The sequence below is a fragment of the Spermophilus citellus genome (genome assembly GCF_964194105.1).
Source record: "Spermophilus citellus genome assembly, chromosome: 17".
In the NCBI taxonomy this organism is placed as follows: domain Eukaryota; kingdom Metazoa; phylum Chordata; class Mammalia; order Rodentia; family Sciuridae; genus Spermophilus; species Spermophilus citellus.
The window spans coordinates 77,218,427-77,240,799 of record NC_138199.1 but is presented as its reverse complement, the minus strand read 5'-3'; the positions used below and the strand labels follow the sequence as shown (position 1 = coordinate 77,240,799).

The 22,373-nt window shown below is 65.0% G+C and overlaps 1 protein-coding gene and 1 long non-coding RNA gene across 15 annotated transcripts in view; one reads left to right on the top strand and one right to left on the bottom strand.

The window, feature by feature from the left end:
• AATK (apoptosis associated tyrosine kinase) overlaps positions 1–22,373 on the top strand; it is a 33,970-nt gene that overhangs the window by 728 nt on the left and 10,869 nt on the right. Inside the window, exons 1-7 of one of the 13 annotated variants that reach the window (XM_081270335.1) lie at positions 4,858–4,974; positions 15,535–15,643; positions 16,633–16,766; positions 19,368–19,515; positions 21,696–21,775; positions 22,055–22,173; positions 22,256–22,364. In XM_081270335.1, coding sequence (XP_081126461.1) covers positions 16,722–16,766; positions 19,368–19,515; positions 21,696–21,775; positions 22,055–22,173; positions 22,256–22,364 — 501 coding nt within the window. In that variant the 5' untranslated portion in view covers positions 4,858–4,974; positions 15,535–15,643; positions 16,633–16,721. Of the gene's footprint in view, positions 1–4,711; positions 4,827–4,854; positions 4,975–6,710; positions 6,843–15,534; positions 15,644–16,044; positions 16,064–16,632; positions 16,767–17,787; positions 18,109–19,367; positions 19,516–19,823; positions 19,886–19,934; positions 21,580–21,695; positions 21,776–22,054; positions 22,174–22,255; positions 22,365–22,373 lie in introns of those variants that run through there. The other 12 variants (XM_081270336.1, XM_081270331.1, XM_081270327.1 and 9 more) reach the window with 12 other exon arrangements.
• Positions 1,631–6,615, bottom strand: LOC308635706. Of its 2 annotated transcripts, none has more exons than XR_014019248.1 (3): positions 6,358–6,615; positions 1,877–5,659; positions 1,631–1,767 (listed from the first exon to the last, which is right to left on the bottom strand). It is a non-coding gene; the product is annotated as an uncharacterized lncRNA (long non-coding RNA). The 2 variants fall into 2 exon arrangements; XR_014019249.1 differs by lacking the exon at positions 1,631–1,767 and having other exon boundaries at positions 1,945–2,081; positions 2,192–5,659; positions 6,358–6,614.

The window sequence follows — 22,373 nt, the reverse complement described above, 5'->3', positions numbered from 1 at the left end:
TGTCAGGGGAGGTGGTGGCTGGCCTACCAGGTGGAGGCCTAGAGTGGGCCTTGGTGGGGCCCAGGCCCTGGGCAGCAGGTGAAGCAGAGGTGGGGCTGTCAAGCTGGCTGCACAGGACTAGGTCCAGGCCCCACCCCCACCCCGTGGACCCAGCAGTGACATGTTTACCGGTGGCTGCTGGGCTATGGTGTGGCAGCTGGGTGGGCAGAGGGGGTGGACAGCGGGCAGTCCCAGGTGTGGCTAGGAGGTGGCTTTTCCTCTGCTGTCTCCAGCTCCCAGCCTCTCTGAGCCTAAGTGGGGGATAAGCCCCTGCCCAGGGGCCTCGAGGCCCACCTCCATGTCCCTGGGGCTCTAGCACGAGCTGATGCAGCCCAAACAAAGCCAGGCTTGCACATGATGGCTCTCCTGGGTCTCCTCCCTGGAGGGGGGCCAGCATGGGCAGTGATGCACGGGGTCCCCTGGGCAGACCAGGTCTGAAGGCATTTGTTCCTGGGGGAGGGCTGTCTGCTTGGCTAAGGGCCATGGGTATCACTTGCTTGGAAATGACTTCCTGGGGTGACCTGAGGGGCTCAGAGACCACAGTGCCACCATCATCAGATGGCTCAGAGCCCAGCAGCAGCAGCAGTAACTGGCGGGCTGAGGTAGGGGCTGAGCCACTCCAGGCCACACACCAGCATCCAGGAGCTGGGAGCTGGCTGTGGGCTGGGGAGGTCCCCATGCCATGCCAGACGTTGTCCAGCAAGCATGGGTCTTCCTGCTGGGAAGCAGGTCCAGGCTCACACGGGCGGCCTTGGGACTGCTGGGGAGTGGAGGTGGACGCCAGGACTGACCCAGGAGGGAGGAGCCCTTCAGCCCACCTCAGTCTGGCTCTGTCTGTTGGGTGCAGACTTCTCCTGGTGGGGTCTTGCACTCTGACCCTGAACCAGGTGTCCAGGGCAAGAGAGACCCTCCCCACCGTAGGGGAACAGCAGCTCTGAGCATGGGCACAGACTGGGTAGGCAGCTGTGATCAGTGTCATTACAACGTGTCCTTTTAATGACCTAGGAGGGAAGAAGGCTGCTGGGAGGAGGGAGAGAGCCCCCCCATGACTGTACCCCGGGCACCGCACCTGTCCTCCCAGGAGGTGAAGGGGTGGGAGAGAATGCTCCTGCAGGGGTGACCCACAGGCCCCAAGGGCTCCCGTGTGTGGGGAAGGAGAGGCAGGAGCCTCTGGCTGTACTTAGCCCAGCATCCAGAACCTGCTGTCCTCCACTGAGATTCCTCTGTCCTTCCCTGACTCTCTGGGCTTCCATTTTCCCGTCTGTCCAATGGGACAGTGCTGGAGCCTGGGTTGGGGGGTGGGGTGCATTGCTTGCTCCTCGGCAGTCTCTGCTTTGGAGGCATGCAGGTACGCCAGACAGTTTTGGGGCACAGCCTGGTGCCTGAGGCTCCCTGTGACCACAGTGGCTCCCTGTGACCACAGTGGCTCCATAATGGAGAGAGAGATGGTCCTTTCTGAGCTCAGCTGGCGTCTGTGGGTGGTCCTCTGGGGCCAGCAGAACCCAGGGAAGAGGGGGCTCATGTTGTCAATGGTTGCAGTTTGTTTATGGGTCACTCACTGGTCACTGCAGCACCAGGCACAGGGTCTTGACGGTCTCCAACCTGTGCCCTGTGCCCATGACCAGCTCTTGGTCCATCACAGGAGTTGGTCCTGGTCTGCACGGAGGTGACCACAGTCTGATGGTACAGGTGGTGTGGGCAGATGTGTCTGAGACTGCAGAGGCTGAGCTGGAGGTGGAGGCCATTGGCACTTGCTGGGGTCTGCCTGGGCCCTCTCCACCCCCACCAGCCATACTGGGCAGGACAGGGTGCTTAGGGGACAGGCCTGGATGCTCACTCCTGGGGTGATATGGGCCAGCGCAGGGGAGCCCAGGAAGAGTTGCTCATCTGGGTCTGGCTCTTCCCTGGCTTCCTGACACCCAAGACATGGGTGACTGGGGAACGTTCCATGGCAGTTGCAGTCAGGTGGCTTTTATTTTGTGTGGTCTTGGGCCAATCACCCAGCCTCTCTGAGATCAGCTCTGCACAGGTGAAGCCTTTTCCTGGGTAGACCAGGTGGGCAGAGAATGGAAACCAAGAAATGAAGGGTGATGGGGTCGTCTTAGGGGAACAGGGGCAGCTGGAGGGGGCTGGGAAGGAGGTAGTGATTGACCTTGAGGGGTGGGGTTACCGCTCCTGCTGGGTGCCCCAGGGCAGGGGTGACCCGTTTCTCACTCCCAGCCTCTGGATGACCGGGGGCCTCAGTGGGTTCCTGCTGGTTCGGGCCTCCATCAGGGTGCTGTGGTTCCTGGGCCTGGAGCTGTCCTAGGTACTGGCAGCGCTGGGTGGCAGTGCATCGCCCCCAGGCCTCTGGGCACGGCTCGGGCAGCACTGGGCCAGGCTGCCCAGAGTGTGCTCACCAGCCCCCTCCTGTGCACCTGGCCCTGTCTGTGCCTCTGTTTCCTGATCTCTAAGCTGGGGGCTGTGGTATCCTCCCTGGTGTGGAGCTCTAAGCCGAGCTGGTACCTGGACAGTGTTTGTCAAGGCTGTCCCTGGTCAGATGTCTTGGACTAGTCAGCAGCACTTGGAGTGTGTGGAGACTCGTGGAGGACAGGGCAGCTGGGCCAGCACCTTCCCCACTTCCCACCCCATCTCCAGCCTCGGCTCACATCCTCCTCCTGGGGAGGCCTAGCCTCACCAGGACAGTGGCTCCTCCCAGGTCCGTGTGTGGCCAGGCACACAGCCAGGCACACCAGGGCCCACAGTGACCATGCAGCAGAGGAGGCTGAGTCCCAGACCAGGCCTGGTCGAGCAGCACAGGGGTGAGGGACTCAGGGGGCTCAAGGGCCCAAGAAGGTGCCCTGGGACAGCCGGGTGTTATCCCGTCCTGCTTCCTGGCTCACAGATGGGCCCTGGAAACCAGAAAGCCGTGACCCCGACTCATGCAGCCTGGGGCTGTGGGGCCTGGGTGAAGGCAGAGCGTCTCCTGGGGACAGGAGCCCTGGCCGTGCCAGGGAGTGGTCTGGGAGCCCAGGAGAGAGCTCATGAGGCCCAGGGAGGAGATGTGAGGTCCCAGGCCCTGGGCAGGGAGGGAAACCCCTTCTCTCCCTTCTGGCACATTCTCCAGGAAGTGGGGTGTGCCCTTCCCCCAGATGGGCTCTACCTGCTCCCACCCTGCCCGGGGCCCAGTCACCCACCTGCCCCTTCGGGTTCATGCACCCGTGAACACGTACACACACGTGCCCCTGTGCCTCATACCCACTGATCCCACACAAACCTGACGCACACACTCGCACCTGGGCACACGCAGGGGCAGTGGACGCCCTCCGCCATCTGTACCTGTGGCTTCTGTGGTCAGAGCCCAGGCTTGGAGCCGCCTTCCCTGGTCCTTCCCAGGCCAGACCTTCTCTCAGGTGACTTGAACTGGGCCCGCCGGTGCTGCTGGCTTTGGCGTGGGCCTGAGTCCCCCAGATGGCCTGGCTGGACCTGTGGTGGCTGTGACTTGAAACATGTAGGAAGGCTCTGCCTTGTGCCTCTATGCATTTCAGGGTGCACAGACCCCCATGCTGTGCCCCAGCCCTGACCACCTGCGTGGACTGCATGACTGTGGACGAGTGAGTGTCTGGTGAGATTCGGCAGCCCCTGCGGTGGGGTGGCTCCCGAGACTCTGGGGGCACGCCAGAGTCCCCTCACTCGCCTGTGGCCTGGGAGCCTGGTCCCTGGATGCCGCCGTCCCTCCCCAGGGCTCCTCTGGAGGTGTAGGCTGGTTGAAGGGTGTCACCCAGGTTCGTGCCCACCCAGGACCTGGGAGGAGGCCATGTGGGAACTAGTTCATGGAGACGGAATGCGTTAGGACGAGGCCAGGCCAGGCGGGAGACCACCTGAAGAGGAAGCACAGACCCTGGCAGAAAGACGGCCACAAGAGGACAGAGGCAGGGACGGGAGGCGAGGACCCTCCCCTGGACTTTGCTGGGGAGCGTGGCCCTGCGGGCTCCTGGACCTGACCTCTGGCCTCCAGAACCGGGGGAATCAGTCTTGGCACTTTGCTAGGCAGCCCCAGGACACTGTGCAGACTGTCGCCCCTGGTCCCTCAGGGTGCTGGGCCCTCTTCAGCCTCAGGCTGGCCGCAGCCTCCTCCCTGTACGGTGAGTTGTGACCCCCCCCCGGAAAGGGACAGCCATGCAGTAGAGCAAGGGGAGGTGGCAGACCTGACCCTAGTGTGAAGGGGTGCAGGCCAGGAGGCCCCCAGAGCCACTTGCCCTGCTGGGCACGGCAGGGGTGGAGGGTCCACAACCCACCCTGGTATGCTCGGACGTGGCAGTGGGGGTGAGCAGGATGTGTCTGAGGCATGGCTGTCCCCAACACCTGTCCTGCTCGGGGAGCACTTCCCAGCCCCCTGCCAGGCCCTCCTGGGCTCTGAGGAGGCCTGTCCCTCTCAGAGGCTGGCCCTGGGGGCAGGACCAGGTGGGCCTGAGGGAGCCAACCCAGCCTTGCCCGGTGGGAGTCTGGGCGAGATCACCTCAAGGGAGCCTGGCCTGCTGCCCGGAGCCTTGGGTTGCTCCGTCCTGTCCCCAGGTGGGTCCTTGGTGGAGAGACTCGCGTCACCCCCACCCCCCCCCCGCCCCCCGAGGGCTTCAGCGTCTGGCCCCGCCTGCTGTCACTGAGGAACCAGCAGCGGCAGGACAGGCGGCCACGGCCTCCCCACCCCCAGCAGAGGAAGCCGGCAGAGGAAATGAGGGCAGCGGACAGGAGCCGGAGCCAGTTCCCAGGCCTCCTGTCTGGGCCACGGTCGCCTGAGGACTGTCACAGTAGGCTGGTCACGCGGCTTACCCTGCCTCCTCCAGGGCCTGGGTTGGGGCCCGGGGCCGCAGGGGCAGGTGAGGGTGGGCTGCTCCTGGGCCACGCTCTGGGGCGGAGCCGCAGCCGGAGCCACCAGGAGCCACGGGCTGGAGTCCGGTAGGTGGGGTTGTGAGGCTGCTCCGCCGTGCCAGCCTGGGGCGGGCAGGACACTGATGCCAGGTCTCTGCGGGGACGAGGACCCTGCTAGAGGATGTGGCCACACCTAGCATGGGCAGAGCCTCTGCAGGGGGGCTTCTGGGCAGTGGGGTCACCTGTCACAGGTGGTCAGGGACGTGGGAGGCAGGCGGGGTTGAAGGCCTGCCCCGGGGAGGGCAGTCCAGCTCTGTCCACCCGCGGAGCCCTGGGGGCCTCTCCTCCCCACCACTTGGGCGCAGGGCAGCAGGCAGCAGGCAGATGGCCTCAGGCTTGCTGTGGTGAGGGATAGGGGACCTGGGTCCCAGAGCTGGCCCAGGCCACCTGTGCCCTGAGGCTGTACTTCAAGGCCAGGGGTGGCGTCCAGGACGCTGTCTTGGCTTGTTCCTAGGTCCCCTCTGGCTGTGCGCGCAGCCTGCTGTCCTGCACTCTCCGTGGACTGAAGGAGGGGCCTGGCGTCTGCAGCTGCTGGCTCCTGCCCCCGTGGGGCCCAGCCCAGGGCCAGCAGGAGGGGCATCCGGCGGGCAGACAGGTGGAGCAGTGGCTTGGCTCTGGCCATCGGCTGGGTTTCCTTTCTGTGGAGTGTCCATGGTCCCGGTCAGGCTTGCTGGGGGCGGGATGTCCTCTGGTGCCCCATTTCCTAGTCAACCTGCACACACACAGATGGGCTTCGTCCCCAGTGTGCAGCTCAGTGGGTGTCCCACCTCGTGACAGTGCCCTGCCAGCCGTCCTCTTGGCCCTGTCCCCAGACTGCTGTCCCTGGGCTCTGCAGGCCGAGGGTCTCCCATGCCCTCTAATGAAGGCTATTCCACCATGTGAGGGGTGGTCAGCTCCGTGGGGCCAGTGTTCAGTTCTGCCCGACTTGGGCTGCCCTCCTGAGCATTCTGGTGGGCCTCCTCCTGCCCTCCCTCCTTCCCTTTTCTGAGGAGGGTAGGATCTGTGGCTTTTAGTGTCCACGGTCACGCAGCCACCGCCACCGTCAGCTTGGGAGCTCTCCTGTTCCCCTAATAAAAGCCCCGTGCCTGCAGCCATCGCACCCCATACCCATCCCCTCGCCCCGCCAGCCGTGAGTGCTAACCCCAGCCTCCTGGGGTGCACCTAGCCCTCTGCGGCCTCGCTTGCATTTCCCCGATGCCTGCCGGCCTTGCGTGCCTGTCCCAGGGCCCGCTGGCCAGGCGGAGTCCTCTTCCCAGACTGTTGGAGGCTTCCTGCTTGCTCTGTGCACAGCACTGACGTCTGGCAGCCTCTGCTCTGGCCAGACAGGACGCTGTGGGCCACTCGTGCCAGGGGAGCCGCGCTCTCCCTCCCCTGTCCTCCCGACTGGTCACCCACCCCTCCTGGGCTCACCATGGCTCCAGGCCTTGCTCGCCCAGAGCTGCCGGAGTCTCTCCAGCCCACGGCTGTCATTCCTGAGCACAGTTCCTGCCTCTGGGGTGACTGGCTGGAGGGTGATCGTGCTGGGACTCTGTGTGGACACGCAGGCCTGGCCTGGCCTGGTCCCTGCTTCTAAGCCCCCGGGGCCTCCGGTCTTGCTCTCCGTCCCATGGGGTCCCAGCGAGGACGGCACCTCGTCCAGCTGCTCTGGACTCGGGACGTCCCTCTCGGTCTTGTTTTTCTTCCATGACAGGCAGTCCTACCAGTTGTAGCTAAAAATAACTGCACCAGCGTGCGTTCCCGGTACTCGAGGGTCTGGCAAGGACCTGTGGCTTCCTCCGCAGCCGGAGCCTCGCGGCCCTCAGCTTCTGCCCAGGTGCTGTGTCAGGGCTGGGGGCCCGAGGTGACCAGAGTCTGGGCTGAGGGATGTGTGTCGGCAGGCCGAGGCGGGGGCCACGGTGAGATGACACTTGTGCAGAGAGGACGATGGCGTGTGCAGCAGGGCACTTCAGTGAGGGAGCGGGGGACTCTGGGTGGCCCTGACCTTGCCTCCCCAGTGAGCTGGCTGCCCTGAGGCTTCCTGTCCGGCACCACCCCACCCTTGGACGGGCCTCAGAGGGCCTGGGGGGTCAGGGAGCATGGTGGGGCATTGGAGGGAGGACACCAGGCAGGACTTGGTGTGGTCAGCACAGGGCTGTCACTCTGGCTGCTCTGGCAGAGCTTCCTGCTGTCCCTAGGCCTCTCCAGCCGCCAACGCAGGGTGGCCTGTCCAGGGCCGGGCAGCAGACTTCGGGTCCCGGGAGATGCGGGGACCCTGTGGGCCCAGGACAGACTGCCCTGAGAACTGCCGTGTGTGCTGTGGGGTGGGCATGTGTGAGCGTGCAGATCCTGTGTGCCAGGTGCGTGCAGGCGCACACGGGTGGACACGTTCATGCCTGTGTGCACACCGTGTCTGTCGAGGTGGGTGTGTGTGCGTGGGTGTGTGCAGCTGTGTGTTCGTGGGAGGGCACAGGTGTGTCGGGATGTGGGGATGCATGTGCGTGGGTGTGTGTGGCTGGCTGTGGAATGCGTGTGCCCAGCTCCCCTTTGGCCTGGGCCCCCCTGCCTCGGCTCCTCACTGGCATCTGGTGTAGGTGACATTCTTGCCCCTGGCCCAGGGTGACGATGGAGGGGCTGACACCAATCTGGTCAACAGTGGGGCCCTCCTGGAGCTGGACCTGGGGTCTGGGAGTGGGCCACCTCCATTTCTGCTGTCCACCTGCCCACAGGCTGAGCCCGCAGCTACTCAGGCCCATGGCCTGCCCTGGCTATGTCCACCTCAGTGGGTCTCCCCTGCTGGCAGGGCAGTGGGCACAGCACCCAGTTGTCTGGACATCATGGGAGCCTCAAACCCCTGGCCAGGTATCTAAGTCCTGGTGGCCCTTAGCAGGCTGGCACCTGCAGGACCCTGAGTTTGTAGGTCACACGTCTCTTGGCTGGACGTCTGTGGTCGCTTCTTAGCTACTGACTCCGTGTCCTGCCCAGGGGAGGCTGTCCAGGCTCTGGGGCTGAGGGGATTGGGAAGGTCGGGTGGGCAGGGCGGAGTCCTGGGCCTTTGGGGCCTTCAGGGTGCTCTCTCCTCCCTCAGTGCCCCTCGGGCTGCCTCTCACCTGCTGGAGGCTCCATGGCATCTGGTGCCCGCCTGCCCAGCGCCCAGCTTCTAGTGGTGGGGCTCCTGGGGCTCGGGGCCGTCTGGAAGCTCTTGGTGTGGAGGTATCCACCAAGGCTGGACATAACCTTGGTCCTGGGAGCTTCGGGAAGAGGGGCCAGATGACTGGCTGGCCAGGGAGGTGCCCAGGACCTGTGGCCCTGCCACATGAGTGCCAGCCCTCTTCCCTGTCTCCACCTGGGAACAGGACTGTCCCCTTTCTGGGGAGTTCTGTTCATTCTGGAAGGAGCCTCGGGTCTGGGCCTTGGTGCACCTTCTCAGAAACCAAGCCGCTGCCCCGCAGCTCTGCCTGCCCTCCAATGGCCCACGGGGGACAGGGCACTCTCCTTCTCCCCTGGCCTGCTGCGGGAACCCCAGAACCCTGCTACTTACTCTGTGGGAGCTGGAAGGGGGCATCTGTGACATCCTGGAGACCCCAGGCTCCCTGGGGCACTGCCCCTGACCTGGGTGTGCAGACCGCCCCTCGGGTGCCTGTGGCTGCCTCAGCTCAGCACACCGGGGTTGCGCCAGTTCCTTCCTGAGCGAGATCCCATTTGCATCACCAGGCGGGTGTGGGCCTGGCACTGGGAGGTCCCGATGTCCCATCCAGACCTGTCCAGCCACTGGTGGCCACTGTGGCTCACCTCAGGTGGTGGTGGAAGGGGCTGAGTGTCCAGGATGGCCACGCTGTTCTCAGGGACCCACAGTGCCTGACTGACCCTGGGGTGAGCTGCAGCGGCGTCTGGCCAAGGTGGGGCCCAGGGAGGGGTCTCCAGGACAGAAGTCTGTTGTGACTGTGGCCCCTGTTCCAGGAGGGTTTGGGTGTCCTCTGGGTAGGAGCTAAGGACACCAGGGCCGGAGGAGACCTGGTATGGGGGAGAGCTGGAGCTCCCTGGGGCCAATGACTGGCCGGCCGGGGAGGTGCCCAGGACCTGTGGCCCTGCCACATGCGTGGGGCCAGTTGGGATGGTCAGGGCTGGCCATAGCTTCCTGTGGATGGCATGGGCACTGGGTGTCACCATTCAACATGGGGATGTGCTGAGGTGAGGCCCACAGACTCCACCCTCCCTCGTGGGCAAGTCAGCGGCACTGGGATGTTTGCAGGGGCATAGCCACCACCTGTGGTTCCAGAAAGTTCCTGTCACCGGGGGCCCCATCCTTCTCCAACCCCAGCCCCTGGCCTCCGTGGCCTCTGTGGACAGCCTGCGTGGCACGGCCTCAGGCACCTGCACAGAGCCCATGCTCGGCTGTCCTCTGCTGTGCAGAGGCCTCGTCCTCTTCCCTTCAGAAAGAGCCACGGCCATCCCTGTGGGCCGGGTGGCTGGGGTGGCCGGGGTGGCTCGCTCCCCCCGGGGGCGCGACTGCTGGTCACTGCCCTGGTCTGGCGTCTCTGATCATGAAGGGAGCTGGGCGCCTCCTGGGGGTTGAGGACTTGCATGTCCTCACTGGTGAGGAGCTTGCCCTCGGAGCGCGGGGTCCTGAGGTGCCGAGTGGCGCCTTGCTGGTTGTGCTGGGTGTGGGGTGGCCTCAGCTCTTGGACACGCTTACCTTAAGTAATTTTGGCAGCTGTGCTGGGTGCCTTTAACTTGGGGGCTTTTTAAATATATGTATACATATATGTCTAGTTGAGGGACACAAAACCTTTATTCTGTGTATTTTAGTTCTCTGGGGTTCTGGGGGTGGAACCCAGAGCTCACACCTGCCACACTGAGCCGCTCTGAGCCCCAGCCCCAGCCCCCAACTCGGGGCTGTAACCCCCCAGACTTTCATTATTTGACTGCGGTGCTGGCTGAGGTGGGCAGGGTGGGCAGGCGCCCTCCCGCTGGGCGGCCCTCAGCCCTTTCTGCTTAGGCAGTATCCTTTCAAGACAGGCCCCCAGCTGCCCAGCGGCCTTGAGCTGTGTTCCGCTGCCTAGCCTCCTGAGGAGTAGCTGCCACCGTGGTGGGGGCCACGCACTCAGGCCCATCACAAGTTCCGACGTGGCCAAACCCTTCTATCTTTTCTTTTGTGAATCCTTCCATCATTTTTTAGCTTAAAATCCTCAGTTGAGCTGGGCACAGTGGTGCACGCCTGCGATCCCAGGTCCTCCCACAGCTGAGGCAGGAGGAGTCCGAGTTCAAGGCTAGTGAGACCCTGTCTCAAAATATAAGTAGACAGGGCCAGGGCAGTAACTCAGTGGTGGAGCCCCGGGGGCTGGGGTGAGGTCAGCGGCAGAGCCAGGCCCTGCTTCTGTCCCCAGCACCACAAAGTCCAAAGACAGAGACAGTGTTTACCCATTTTAAGATGCTGGAACTTGACAGGGACACCCCAGAGCCAGTCTGGCTACTCGGTGGAGGTGAGGCAGGATGGTGGTGTGCCCAGCACAGCACGCTGGGTCATCGTGGCCTTTGCTGAGGTGGCCTGGAAAGGCCAGCGTCCTCTCTGCTCCCTCCTTCCTGAGCCTTCCAGCCCCCCCCCACCCCCAGGGCTCTGTCCACGAACACAGCTGACTCTGGGGCCCTCTCAGGAGGCACCGGTCTCTGCAGTCGTCCCCACAGAGGACTGTGTCACTCTTACCAAACAAACAGAAGCTTCGACACCAGGAAGTGTTAGCAGAGACGGCCTGGGGTGGCCCGGGACGCGCCCCTGCTCCCAGGGAGGCCTGGGGCTTCCCCAGCCCCCCAGCCCTCCACGTCCCCGCCGTCTGCCCACAGGCTCTGCCCCCAGCCCCCGCCCTCCACGTCCCCGCTGTCTGCCCACAGGCTCTGTCCCCAGCCCCCCGCCCTCCACGTCCCCGCTGTCTGCCCACAGGCTCTGTCCCTTGGTTGTGCTGTCCACCCTCTTGCTGGGTCAGTGGGGAGGGACGGCTCCCAGGGGGCTCCGCCTTTGGCCCACGTTCCTGACTGCAGCACTGCTTATCCCTGTCGGGTTTGGGGCAATTCTGGAGCATTTTGGGGTACAGGCCAGACAGGTTCTGTGCCAGGGGATCCTGATTATTGGTGCCACCTCACGCAGAGGGGGCAGGCCCCATGTCCCTAGAAGGGTGCACCCAGGTACACTAGCCACGTGGGAGCAACGTTCCCTGAGAGGCCGCTCAGTGGGGGAGGCCTGCAGGGGGCTCCCAGGCTGGTGGCACTCACTGTGGGCCAGCACCCCCGAGTTCAGACCCGTAGCTCATCCTGGGGCACATGGGCACATCCCCCAGGCCCCAGAGACCCGAGGGGCTGGAGGAGGGGTCTCTCTGCAGGCCCAGAAGTCCTGGGCTCCTGGGGTGTGAGTAGCTATTTCTGGGTGCTGAGGAGGGGCTGAGGCCGTGCACAGCTGGCCAGCAGCAGGGGCCTGGGGGAGTGGACATGGACCCCATGCAGAGAACCTTCCAGCACCCAGAGCAGCTGTGTGGGTCCTGGGGACAGTCACATGGAGCAGGACCCTGGCTGAGCAGGCAGGCGAGGCCTGCTGGCGCTGTGGGTTCCTGAGATTCGGCCTGGGAGGTGAGCAGGCCACTGCGGCCAGGGCTTCCTAGAGAGGTCTCCTTGTTAGAAAGCCCTGACCCTGACAGCCCCTTCCAGAGCTGGGTGTGATGGGTGTGGTCAGGGCCCTGGGCGTGGCCAAGTGGTGTGTCCAGAGGGGCTGAGGGCTCCAGCAGTGGGTCCACCTCGGCCTCGGCCAGGGCCCTCCCCAACCCACCCGGGGCTCAGGTCTCAGGACTGGTCACGCTACGACGTCGGCAGGGCCTTCCCAGGGGGGAGGGGTCTGGGGCCAGGATGGAGCGGGCTGTGAGTGCCCCTTGTCCTCGAGAGCCAGCACTGTTCCGTGTCCCTGGCTCCTGGGCACTGGGGGGTGCAGAAAGAGGCCCCGGCGCAGGAGCTGGCAAGTGGCTCTGTCCACCCTCTGAGTCTCCAGCGAGCAGGCTGCCAGGCCTTAGGGCTCCGGTGCTGCAGGGCAGAGCCTCAGCCTCAGCCCAGAGGGTGAGCACTGTGTCTAGGGCAGCAGGTCCACCACTGTGCCCCTGTCATCCCTCAGGGGCTCTGCCTGGCAGAGGGCTCAGAGCACCTGCTGCCCCCATCTGCTGTCCCGTGCTGGGGACAGTTCCTCTGTCTGACCTCCACCCAAGGCAGGAGGTCAGTGTTAACGGGGCCAGGTGGGAAGACATGTTCAGATGGCCGGATGGTTGGGGGACTTACAACCTGGTGGAGACTGGGGGTCACACAGATGACCCGGTAGTTGGGCCTACAGTGGGATCACACAGAGCTTGGGCCAGGTGGCCTGCTGACCTCAGCCACCCTGGACTCTGGGCTACTCAGCAGGGCAGGGCAGGGCCACACAGGTGAAGTAGGGCCCTACCTGGAAGGGCGGAGCTCGCAGGCAGGGCCACACCCAGGCGGCAGGGTCAGACGCAGCCAGGCTCACAGCGGGGGCTGCAGGGGTCCCACGAGGGCTCTGCTGGGCCCTGGGTGGTGGGCGAGTCTTGGTCCCGTGGCTGTGGAGGGTTTAAATGGCACTGATTTTAAGTTCTGATTTTGTTGGTTAAAATGGAGGCTTTGGAGGGCTGGCTCCTGAGACCCAGGGAGAAGCCACTCCTTGTCTTCTTAGTGTCAGGGTCCCCATGTCAGGGCCCCTCTGATCATGGTGACTCTGCTGCACTGTCACACCTCTCTGACCCCGGCCTCCCAGCCAGGGACTCTCGTAGTGGCCCTGGGCTGTCCTGGTAACCCAGGCTGCTGTCCCATCTCAGGCCCTTCCTGGTCATGCCTGCCAAGTCCCAAGTCCTGGGGATCGGGAGGTGGACAGCTCTGGGGCCATCTTTCTGCCCACCAGGCGCTTCTCACCAAATCTGGGTGGAGCGAGACTCAAGGTAACAGAGACACCAGCACAGCCAGCCGTGGGGCGCGGGAACCCTCAGTGAGACATAAACAGACCTGGGAGTGACAGCCGTGGCCTGGTGCTGATGCCAACAGCAGGAAGTGGGGCGGAGGGCCATCCGCCCTGGTGGAGGCCAGCAGAGGGGCAGGGGGGAGGGAGCCGCCACCCTCAGGTCTGAGAGATGCCAGGGTTGGGTGCAGCGGACATGGCTGATCCAGAGATCTCCTGGGCCGCATCTTGGAGTGTCCCCTACCTGTGGGCAGTGGTCTTGGGAAGCCGAGGCCTGCGCACCCACATGGATATTGCTGACCATGGGTCCCCAAAGCAGCCCCAGCCAAGCTGTTGGTGACATGGAGCTGCTGTGGAGGGCCAGGGGCTGTTGGGGTGCCAGTGCCGGGGTCTGATGAAGGGGCCTTTCAACGCAGGTTGGCGTGGGACTGAGGATTGGGGGCCTGCAAGGCTGGGGAGTTTGGGAGAAGCCGCCAGAGGGCATCGGTCAACGCTTGATGTTTGTTCCAACAAACCACATGTGCCTTTTGTGTCCCTGGGCGTGAGGTCCTGGGATGAGGGAGGCTGTCTGGGTGCGTCAGGGGGCAGCCCACCCTGGGAACAGTTGGGAGAGGCGTGGCTTAGGGAATCTCTGCTCCCAGGCCCCGGTGGACAGAGGGAGGAGGTCAGTGGACATAGGTACCGGGTGCCCGCTCTGGGCCAGTGGAAGTCCCTGAGCATCTAGTGCTTCATAACCTGGACTCATGGACACCTCCGGCTCCCGCCCTCACCCTGGGCCCCCTCTGCTGCCCTGTCCATGTCTGGATGCCCTTCCCCAACAGAGACAGGCTGGCCCCTCTGACCAGCTATATAGTGACTTATTTGGTAAGTCACTGACCCTCCCGCCTGCCACCTCTGCGCCCTCCCTCCACACCCTCAGCCCAGGCTCCCTCCCGGGGGCTGCACTTGGCTTCCTGTCCCCATCTCTGTCCCCTGCCCTGGCTTCTGTGCAGCTGCCTGAGAAGCCCCCGTAAAAGGCCAGACCCCAGGTTCTGTCCAGGGCCTGTCCCCTTGGGTCCCATGTTTCCTTCCCCTGTCAGTCAACATGATGATGGGTGGCTCCCAGACCACCAGGAGGTGACCTGGACCAGTGGTCACCTGGCCAAGCGCTGAGGTTGCGAGAGGGGAAGAAGGGAGGGCCCTGAGCAGAGCCACCACCCCCCTGACCTGGGGCAGGCATGGCCTGGGGGTGCTGGCCTCCCGCCTCCTGGTGGTGGAGAGCAGTCAGGGGCTGCCGGCCGTGGCCACTCTGCAGGCGCCTTTGCAACGCCCCGAGCCTTGGTTTTCTTACTTGGGAATTGGGGAGGACGGAGCCGGCTTTGGGGGACAGAGGGGTGTGTGTGCACCTGGTGTGTGTGCGTGCATGTGGACACGTGGATACGTGTGTGGCAAGTGTGCACCCATCTGTGAGCACACTCCTGTGTAGGCCAGTGTGCTAACGTCTGCCCATGTGTTCGCAGTGTGGTCGTGTGGGCACGTGTGGGCACGTGCGAGCCTGTCACCTGGGCAGGTGTGCCTGGCCCTCGGGCCCTTTTCTGTCCCAAGAGCCGATGCTTGTGGGCAGACAGCAGGTGCCCAGCTGGGCAGCACAGCGGGTGCTCTGGAGCCTCAGTCGAGGGTGTCAGGTGCCCAGAGCAGGGGACCCGGGGCCCAGCCAGCCTGCAGCCTGGGAACCAGCTCTCCCTGGGGGGCACCTGTGGCTGTGGGGGGAAGGGAATGGCCCCTGTTGACCTGGGCCTCCGTGTCCTTGTCTGCAAACTGTGTGGCAGTGAGTCTGCAGGAGGATTCTTGGGTTGAAGCCACCGTGGAGGCCATAGTCTCTGCTGTCTAGGGAGCAAATGCCCCCCGGGGTCCCCTGCTTGCTCTGGCCGGCTCCTTTGGCCATCCCCCACCCCACACATCCGACTTCAGGGATGTGGGCACTGGGACGACAAGGGAGGGCACTCGGCGCCCGTCTGCCTGCCCTCTGTGGCTGCCTGGTCCAGCTGTGAATGCCCCCCACCCCGCCACCCCTGGAGGTCAGCAGGGCACCCACGGCGGGCCTCTGTAGGACGTAAGGGCCTGGTAACGGAGGTGGAGGCCCAGCACGGGCTTCTTGGGGCTCCTGGGGTGAGGGCACCTGCCTGCTGCCATCAGCCACAGCCTGGCTGTCAGCCCCAGCCCTAAGGCCACCAAGGGGACTCAGTCGGCCCGTCTGTCCCGCGCAGGCAGAGGTGGGTGGAGGGGGCATACTGATGAAGCTTGGTACCAGGTGGAGACAGGAGGTGGTCACCGTGGCAACGGGCGTTCTCTGTGCAACACCTGCACGTGTGCATGCGCGCGCGCGCACACACACACACACACACACACACCCGTAGGCATCCACACAGGGCTGCAGGTGGGCATGGCCATGGGTGTGCCACCCTCTGTGTGGGTCTTCACCACAGGATTTGCTGGCTGACCTGCCCTCTGTCCCCTGTCCCTGCCTGTCCCTGTCCTGGCTGACCAAGGCCCCTCTCTGCCTCAGGAGTGGGTGTGGGAATGGGTCTGGAGCCCTGAGTGGGACGCCCAGGCCATATCTGCTGTCTTTCCAGGCCCTCGGGCTCTCACTGCCTCCGGGCAGTCCTCCCAGATGCCCCGTTAGGCGAAGACCCGGCAGGAGCACAGTGGCCCTCACCTGGCTGACTGCTTCCTCACCAGCGGGTAGAAATGGCTGCTACCTCAGGGGTCCTAGGGCAGGCGACAGGGTCTGAGGGGACTGCTGTTGGCCGCGGAGAGGTTGAGGGGGCTCGTTGGCTAGAGAAGCCGGGTGGGTCCAGAGACCTTCAGGGCCCATGGGGGCAGATGGTCACAGAAGGCCTCTGGGGTGGTGGTGGGAGCCTTGGGTGTGGTGGGGCAGGCCCAGCATGGAGCCGCTGGCCAAGTGTGTCCCCTCTGTCCAGTGGGTGTCTGGGCCGGCCTTTCCCTCTGCCTCAGGCCACCAGGTGACGGAGCTCCCCTGAGCCAGGCTGCGCGGGGAGGCCGACCTGGGAGCGACGCTGGCTGGGCCTTTGGGAGGGTGTGTCCTGCTCTCCTGGGCCCTGCAGCATCCCTGTCTGGGACGAAGCAGCTCGTGTGGACCAGGTGCTGCAGAAGGGGGTCCCTGCTGCCCCCAGGACAGAGTGGTCCGGAGAGGTCTGGGTGGCAGGTCCAGCAGGGCTGACCCTGCGGACAGACAGGGTCAGTGGGCTCATCACACCTTGGAAGCAGCTGTCTGGATCCTGGCTTGTGGTTGGTGGCCAAACCCCTGACCTCCCCTGCTTGGCAGGGTCTGTGACCCACCCTCCCAGCCTCAAAGGGACAAAGTAGGATGACCCAGTGTGAGGGTCACCCCACAGCCTCCAGGACCCTGACCTCCCAGAAAGGTCTCCCTGAACCCCAGAATTGGGGGCAGGACCGGCTCCAGCCAGTTTATCGACCCAGTGTCCCATGATGAGGTCAGAGTGGCACCCAGTGGTCAGTCACAGAAGGGCAGGCTCTGTCCACTTGCATCAGCTTCCTGGAGGTGAGGGTCTCGGGTGGGCCCTGGGGCAAGGAGTCGGGGGCTGAGGCTCAGCCCAGCTGCAGCAGGTCCAGGGTGGGCTGAGAGACCGGGTGGGATGGTGGGCGTGGGCCTGAGGCCTGGGCTGCCCCACGTTCTCCTTTCTCCACAGACGGAGCCCCGCTCAGTGAGCTCTCCTGGTCATCGTCCCTTGCCGTGGTGGCTGTGTCCTTCTCGGGACTCTTCACTGTCATTGTCCTCATGCTGGCCTGCTTGTGCTGCAAGAAGGGTGGCATTGGGTTCAAGGTGAGGGCTGGGGTCCCCAGGGCTGTCCCTGGGACCTGGAGGGCCTGGCCTGAGTTCTCTTCCTTCCTGGGGCCCCCAAGGTGGCTGCTGGGGCCGTGGCTGGGGCCACCTGGGACCACTGGGGACCCTTCTGATCCCTGGGCTGGGGCCTGACCCACCGCCCCCCCCACCTCACTGGGGATGCTCGGGGTGGCTGAGCGTGACCTGAGAAGCTGTTCCCTCAGAGGGAAGCCGAAGGCACGCAGACGTGCCCCCTGGCCCCGAATGCCCTGTGCGGTCCCTCAGTTTGGGTATCTCTGCCCACGGGGACACGGAGTGCAGACTCTGAGAGCCAGGGCCCTGCCGTCACTGACGGCCACCGTCACTGCTCTGGAGCGTCTGCTAAGGGCCCAGTTAGCCCTTGGGCTCAGGACTCTCGAGCTGAGGCCACCCTCCAAGGACAGTTGCTGAGGGTCGTCCCTTGGTGCTGTCCCCCACTCTGCAAGCCCCCACGCCCCCCTGGCCCTGCTGAAGCTCAGATCAGGGACGACTGGCCCTGAGCTGAGGCTCCGCCCTGGGTGGGGGGCCGTGACCCCGATTCTGCCCACCAGCACATTCACAGCAAGGCCTGGCCACTCTGGCGCCCACACTGGGAGTCCAGCCACAGATTCCAGTGCGTGGAGACGGCGGGGTGGGCGGGGCCCCTGTGGCTGTGCCCAGCTGCGTTCCAGAGGCTCCTTCCCACCAGGTGACCCACACCCAGCCATTTTGGAGTCCCAGCACCTTCCTTGCCCTGCCCCCAAAAGCCATGTCACGCAAGCCCGTCCCTGTCCCTCTGGCCCCCTGGCAGGGGAGCAGCAGGAGCGTGGCGTTCCCTCTCCCAAAGCCAACGTTTGCTGGCCGGCTCACCTGCCCAGAGCTCAGGGAGCCTCATCAGCCAGGGAGCTGGGGACCTGAGCGGCAGGGCTCCTGCCCAGGTGCCCCGTCCCCCAGGGACACGGCAGGCCCAGGCTAGGCTGGGGGTTGGGAGGATCCTCAGGCCAGAGCCTCAAGGTCGCGTGGGCAGGGTGGGGGCGGGGTGGAATTTATGGGCTATTGTGTGCCGCCCCCCCTGGGGCCCTGGAGAACAAGGGCTCACACAGGCTGGCAGCCCCCTCCTGCCCTGCCCTCCTCACCTCCTTGGGCACATGGTGCCCGGAACATTCCAGCACCAGCGTGCCTTGGTGCGAGGGCCGGCCTCCGTAGCGGGCTCCCTGGCAGCTCCCCTCTGGAGCCGTGCTGGGCAGCCCCCATGCTCACTCTGTGCTACCTGATCACCCGCTGCTCTGGCAGGACCCAGCGGGCCTCCAGGCCACTCGGGCAGGTAACGGACTGCGGCCAGTGCTCACCTGAGTGAGAAGCAGGCACCTGCTGAGGTGTGGGAGTTAGAGGGCCGGGGAGTCCTTGGGTGGTCTCCCGGCCCTGGAGAGGGGGTTTCCACAGGCTCCAGCCCCCTGTCCTGTCCCTAAGTGGCTCTGTATCTGAGTGCAGACCTGACTGTCCACAGGGACACTGACAGAGCCCAGCCAGCACTGAGACCCAGGAACTCAGGGGGTCCGGGGGGCAAGGAGGCCGGGCCTCCTCTCCTCATCCAGCTGTCTGTCCACAGGGCACCATCCTGAGTGGGTAGCCAGGCTTCAGCTTCTCAAGAAGTCCCTCGATCCCACTCGTCTTTTCCCACTGGGCACTGGGGGTTGCCGGAGGTGGGGGGACAGTGTGGCTGGGACAGACTGGACCATGTGCTCCGGGATTCTTCATCATTTACCCTGCGCTTGTTTTAAATCCAGCCTGGGAGGTGCCCAGGGACTTCGGCTGTGCTCTGGACCTGGCCTGGGGGGGTTTTCCCTCACAGCTGGGGCAGCTGCATTTCAAAATAGCCCCTGGCCAGGAGTGGCTGCCTGGTGCTGCCCAGTGTCAGGCCCTGAGGAGCTTGGAGGTCCCAGGGAGCCTGCAGCAGGTGAAGGCCAGAGGCCGCCTGTCTGCAAGGGGGCAGTGGGCCCGGGTGGCCCCTGGGGTGAAGGTTGCCAGACTCATTGCTCCTTGTCTAGCCAGGGACGTGGGGCTCTTAGGTGCTTCTCCCAGATGACTTTGGTGGCAGGTTGGGGATGATGTGTTCCCTATCTCCAAGGCTGCCCCAAGGCAGAGAGGACGCCTGGCAGGACCCAGGGTGAGGGGCTTCTGGGTAGGGTTGGCTGAGAGGTGTTGGGGTCTGACTCTGGATGGCCAGGGCAGCTGGCCTCAGTACGGCCACCTCTCTCCCTTGGACTCTGCCTTCAGCCCCTTCTTCAAGCAGAGGTGGGGTCCAGGTGGCTGGGGCCCACTGTCACTTCATGGAGGCTGGATGCGGGGGCTTTGGCTTTGCCTTGGGTCCCTCCAGGGCTCCGGGAGGCAGGGGGCGAGGAGCAGGGCTCTGCAGGAGGAGATGGGAAGGAGCCAGCCAGGGCCTGGGGGGCACCAACTGGGGTTCAGGTGCCCCACCCCCACTCCACCTGGCTCCGGGGAGAGGGCCCCACAGAGCCCTGCTGTACCCTCTGCTCTGACCCTCCTGGAGCCCAGCTCATGGCACGTGCTGCCGGCCCACAGGAGTTTGAGAATGCCGAGGGGGACGAGTGTGTGGCCGACGGCTCAGCGCAGGGCTCCCCGGCCGCAGCAGCGCAGAACGGGCCCGATGTATACGTCCTGCCCCTCACCGAGGTCTCCCTGCCCATGGCCAAGCAGCCCGGCCGCTCAGGTGAGTGGGACAGGTAGGGAAGGGCCGGGCTTCCACCCTCTCTCACCTGTGTCCTAGTATTGGACACAGGTCCTCTGGGGAAGCCTGAGCACCCAGCTGCAGGGGTGGGGACACAGAGGGCCACATGCAGAGTGTCGGCCCAGGGTGCATGCAACCTTCTGGCCCTGGGGACCAGTTGTCCGCAGGTTTGGGGACAGCCCTGCCTGCCACTTCCACACCTGGGGGTTGCTATGCAAAGGGTTGGTGACACAGGCCAGGTGGCTGGGCTCTCTGGTCCTGGGATGGCCTTCCTTCTCTGCCGTCCCCACAACGCTTGACCCCAGATTCCTACATCCTTGGGCCTCTACCTTGCAGGAACCTGGGCTCCATGGTGAGTGCCAGGTGGAGCCTGCACCCGGGCAAGGGGCTCTTGTGGGGCTGTGGGCGTGGGGCCAAGGACGGCCTTTCACTCAGGCCTGGAGTGGGCGGGGGGAGAGGGTGGGAGGGTGCAGGTCAGGCAGGGCCTTTTCTTCTGCCTCTCTTGGGCTGGGATGGTGCATGTTCCCTCTTTGCCCCCATCCTGGGCCAGTCGCCCTTGTTGACCACCCAGGAGCAGTCATGGGGCCTGGACCCCAAGGTGATGGTAAATGGCAGAGGCCCTGGAACCCTGGTTCTGTCCTGGGCAGGGATGGGGTCCATGGCCTCCAGCCACCTCCCTGGCATCGGGTTTCAGGCCCCTCTGCCTGGAACTTCTGGCCATGGGCTGTCCCCTGGCTGCCCACCCCCAAGACCTCTGGGAACACTGAGGGAAGGGATGTCAGGTCAGGAAGCCCTGCCGGCCCCAGGGGGGCTCTGTGGGCACAGAGGTGTGTTTCTGGGGTGAGGAGCCGACCACCTGCCCTGGGCTGTGCCCTGCTGGCCTTCCCTTGGGCTTCCTTGCAAGCCTCCCTTCCTCCCAGGCTGGGTCTGGGCCTGCAGAGCAGACCTAGGGCGGGCCTCCAGCAGGCCTGCAGCCTGGGCCCAAGGCTCCATGCCGTCCTCCTGCCCCCCAGTCTCTTGGAGCAGAGGTCACTGCTCAGATAGGAGTCCAGGCCTGAGGCTCCGTTAGGATCACATCTGCCCACTAGCCTGAAGGCCTGTGGCTCCCTAGCACTCCTAAAGGGGCAGGTAGGTGGGCTGCATGGGACCCGGCCCTCCTAGATACCATGGGGTTCCTGAGCCCTGCACAGAGAGGAACAGGGACCCCCTGGGAACACTCTGCTTCCACAGAGGGGAGAGCCTTGGGATTGGTTGGGTCTGGGAATGGAAACGTGACTGTCCAGCATCACCCGTCTCAGGACGACAGGGGAGGATGGCTCAGGCCTGCCTTCCACCCTGCTCCTCCTGCCTCTGTGTCCACGGCCAGGACCCCTGAGCTTGCACAGGGACAAGGAGCTCCTGAGGCCCCAAGGTGGGAGGGAGTGTCCAGACAGGCTGGGCTGCAGGCGAAAAGTCCCAGGCACAGGGACCAAGGACCGCGCCCCAATGTCTGCCTCAAGCCAACATTCCCTGGGGCCCTGGGCTCTGCTGGCAGCTGGTCTCAGGCCTGGCCCGCCCTGCCCCCAAGGATGCTGGCGTGGGAGCAGAATTTGGGGAATCTGTTGGGGCATGAGTGGGTGCAGCTAGCCCTGGCCCCTTCTTCCCAGACCCACACTGACCCTTCCTGCCTGCTGACCTCACCCAGCCTGGCCTTCAGGGAGAATGGGCCCAGTGTGTCCCGTACGGGGCTGTGCCAAGCAGCCCCCAACAAAGGAGCCTTTGGTGTGCTGAGTGACGGATGCCAGCCTGCGGCAGGGTGGGGCGGGCGTTGGGTGCCTCCCCAGGCCTCGGCGTGAGCTCTGGCCCCAGCCACACGGCCGGCTCCGTGTTGCCCAGGCAGTGGGTCCAGCTCAGGGCCGGTCGCCTCTGGCCTGGTTGGTCCTGGTGGCTTCAGGAAGCCCTTCCCAGGCCTACCTGGAGATGCCCGGATGGAGCTGGAACCATGGCTCTCCTGGGCAGCAGGTGCCCTGCTCCTCAGAGACCTTGGCCCCTGATGGCAGCCCCCAGGTAGGGCCGGTGTCTTTTGTGGGGACACGGCTAGCTCCCCAGGACGGGCCTGGAGGGGCAAGGTGAGGACGGGAGGTGGAGGAGGTGGAGGGGTCCTGAGTCCCTTGCCCTTACAGTGCAGCTGCTCAAGTCCACGGACCTGGGTCGGCACAGCCTCCTGTACCTGAAGGAGATCGGCCACGGCTGGTTTGGGAAGGTGAGCGCACTCACTGGCGGGGGGTGGGGGCAGGGGCTGCTGGGGGAGGGGGAGCAGCCCTGTGGCCCCAGCTCCCCCACCCCACCCTCTGCCTGGACGCTGGAGCCCGAGCCCGAGAGCCAGGGCCTTGGGAGTAGACACAGGCATAGAAGATTCCAAAGCTCATCCTGCGAAGGAGCAGAGCAAGGCTCAGGGTGGCAGGACTTCTCCGAGGACGGGAGGACGGAGAGCGAGGCCCCAGCTGCTCTGGGAGGGGAGGGTGACCAGCCTGCCTGACAGGTGTTCCTGGGCGAGGTGCACTCGGGCGTCAGCAGCACCCAGGTGGTGGTGAAGGAGCTGAAGGCCAGCGCCAGCGTGCAGGAGCAGATGCACTTCCTGGAGGAGGCGCAGCCCTACAGGTGGGTGGCCCGGGGCCCAGGGCTGGGGTGGTGGGGGCGGGAGGCCTGTGCGGGAGCAGCTGCAGCCCCGCCCGCGCCTCAGGGCTCCTGTGGGCTCTTGCAGGGCCTTGCAGCACAGCAACCTGCTCCAGTGCCTGGCCCAGTGCGCCGAGGTGACACCCTACCTGCTGGTGATGGAGCTCTGCCCGCTGGTGAGTGGC